Source organism: Vombatus ursinus, unplaced genomic scaffold (genome assembly GCF_900497805.2).
Source record: "Vombatus ursinus unplaced genomic scaffold, bare-nosed wombat genome assembly UNPS02014832.1, whole genome shotgun sequence".
Classification (NCBI taxonomy): Eukaryota; Metazoa; Chordata; class Mammalia; order Diprotodontia; family Vombatidae; genus Vombatus; species Vombatus ursinus.
In genome coordinates this window covers 62,973,438-62,974,993 of record NW_020954610.1, presented here as the reverse complement: position 1 = coordinate 62,974,993, position 1,556 = coordinate 62,973,438, and the positions used below count along the sequence as shown (strand labels likewise).

At 35.1% G+C, this 1,556-nt stretch overlaps 1 protein-coding gene across 2 annotated transcripts; it reads right to left on the bottom strand.

Annotated features, from left to right (window-relative positions):
- Positions 1-591: 591 nt before the first annotated feature.
- LOC114025609 (NADH dehydrogenase [ubiquinone] 1 alpha subcomplex subunit 5-like) lies at positions 592-912 on the bottom strand. Of its 2 annotated transcripts, XM_027839084.1 has the most exons (2): positions 854-912; positions 592-757 (listed from the first exon to the last, which is right to left on the bottom strand). In XM_027839084.1, exons 1-2 carry the CDS (start codon positions 910-912, stop codon positions 592-594), a joined length of 225 nt encoding a protein of 74 aa, XP_027694885.1. The 2 variants fall into 2 exon arrangements, with proteins under 2 accessions (XP_027694885.1, XP_027694884.1); XM_027839083.1 differs by having other exon boundaries at positions 592-912.
- Positions 913-1,556: the final 644 nt, after the last annotated feature.

Here is a 1,556-nt window from a genome sequence, read left to right as displayed (position 1 = left end):
CAGAATGTGGAAAAATGCATGCAATTATATAAAAACATTCAGTTAATAAGTTTTAGAATCTCAGCTAATCAGGTGCTTTGCATACAACAGTTCAACATTTTAAAAGTGTTCAATTAAAATTCAAGTATACCACCTTATTCAGTTCTTTCCTAGAAATTAATATAACTTAGCATAAATTTTTAAACTAAATGTTGAAAAATACTAAAGGAAGTGTTCCATAAACCTATCCAGATTATACTTCAATTTCTGATTGCTTCTCATGCCTTAGATTATTAGTCTCTGTTGCTTTCTTTGTTCTTGGATTGAAGATTAAAAAAAAAAGTTTCTGATTAGATTTTCCAAATTACAGTGCAATCACTTTCTTTAAAGGTTTTTAAAATAATCTGTTTTATGAATAAATGTTTTTCAGATTAAAATGACCATGGTTCATCCCTATCATATATTAATCCTTCACTAATTTTTTGTTCCTAACTACCTTGTTTCAATTTTCCTGTCAACAAAGTTCCAATAATTCAAAAAATATTTTAATAGTATTTAAATAGATGTTTAATGATTTTTTAAAAATTATGTATCATAGATATTTAACATTTATTATAATGGCCATTTCCACTGGTTGACTGGTGGTTCTTCCACTAAAGGCTCCCAGGGTTTCCATGTCAACATTTTTCTTGTCAGTGATAATTCATTTTCAGCCCGAAGCTTATGCTCTAGTTTTTGAAGATCTGTTTCCTCTTTTACCATATTCAGCCTTTCATTTGTAATCTGTTCGGTGTACTTTCTATAGGCCGCATTTGAGGGCATAAATTCAAGAGCATCAAAAATCTTCAAATATAATAATCTTAGCCGCTTCCATGGGGTCTCATATACTGCCAGTCCAATGAGACCTGTAGTCTTCTTCAGCACCCCAGCCATGACAGCAAAGCATCATGGGACTCTTTTTCCAGAAGGACCACTGATCTAAAGAGAGTAGAGTTCCATGCTAGCAAAATAAAACAAAACAAAAACCCCTTGATTTAATTAGCTCTTTGAGATGGAACAAGAGAGAACAAAGAGTTTCCTTTCCTACTGCTGGTCCATACTTCCTACCAACTTACCTAGTCACCATTTTCTGAAACCTCTATTCCCCCTCCTTCCCCCAACCATGTTGGTTCTACTGTCCTGCCAGTGCCTTAGCCCTTAATCCTCCTTGCAAGACTCAAGTAGGCCAAAGTCAACCACCAGCTTGTCCCCTTGCCTAGCATAACTGGCAAGCATCAACAAGTTTTATCAGCCTCTCACCTACCCTAAATCTGGGTAGTTTTTGCCCTCATGACATTATACTACTAGTGACATCTGTTTCTTCTTACTGTACTCAAGCCTTCTTTAAACCACTTTCCAAGAATTTCCTCCAATTTCTCCAGGATCTGCATAATAATGAGCTGTGTTCTAAAACAGTTTTACTGTACAAGAATGTTATCACTCTTATACTGTCAAAGATGGGTTTCTTTCTGTCTTAGAATGAAATGTTAAGTCAAAGATAGCACTTAGACCAAGGCCTCGTAAATGGTGGGCATGTG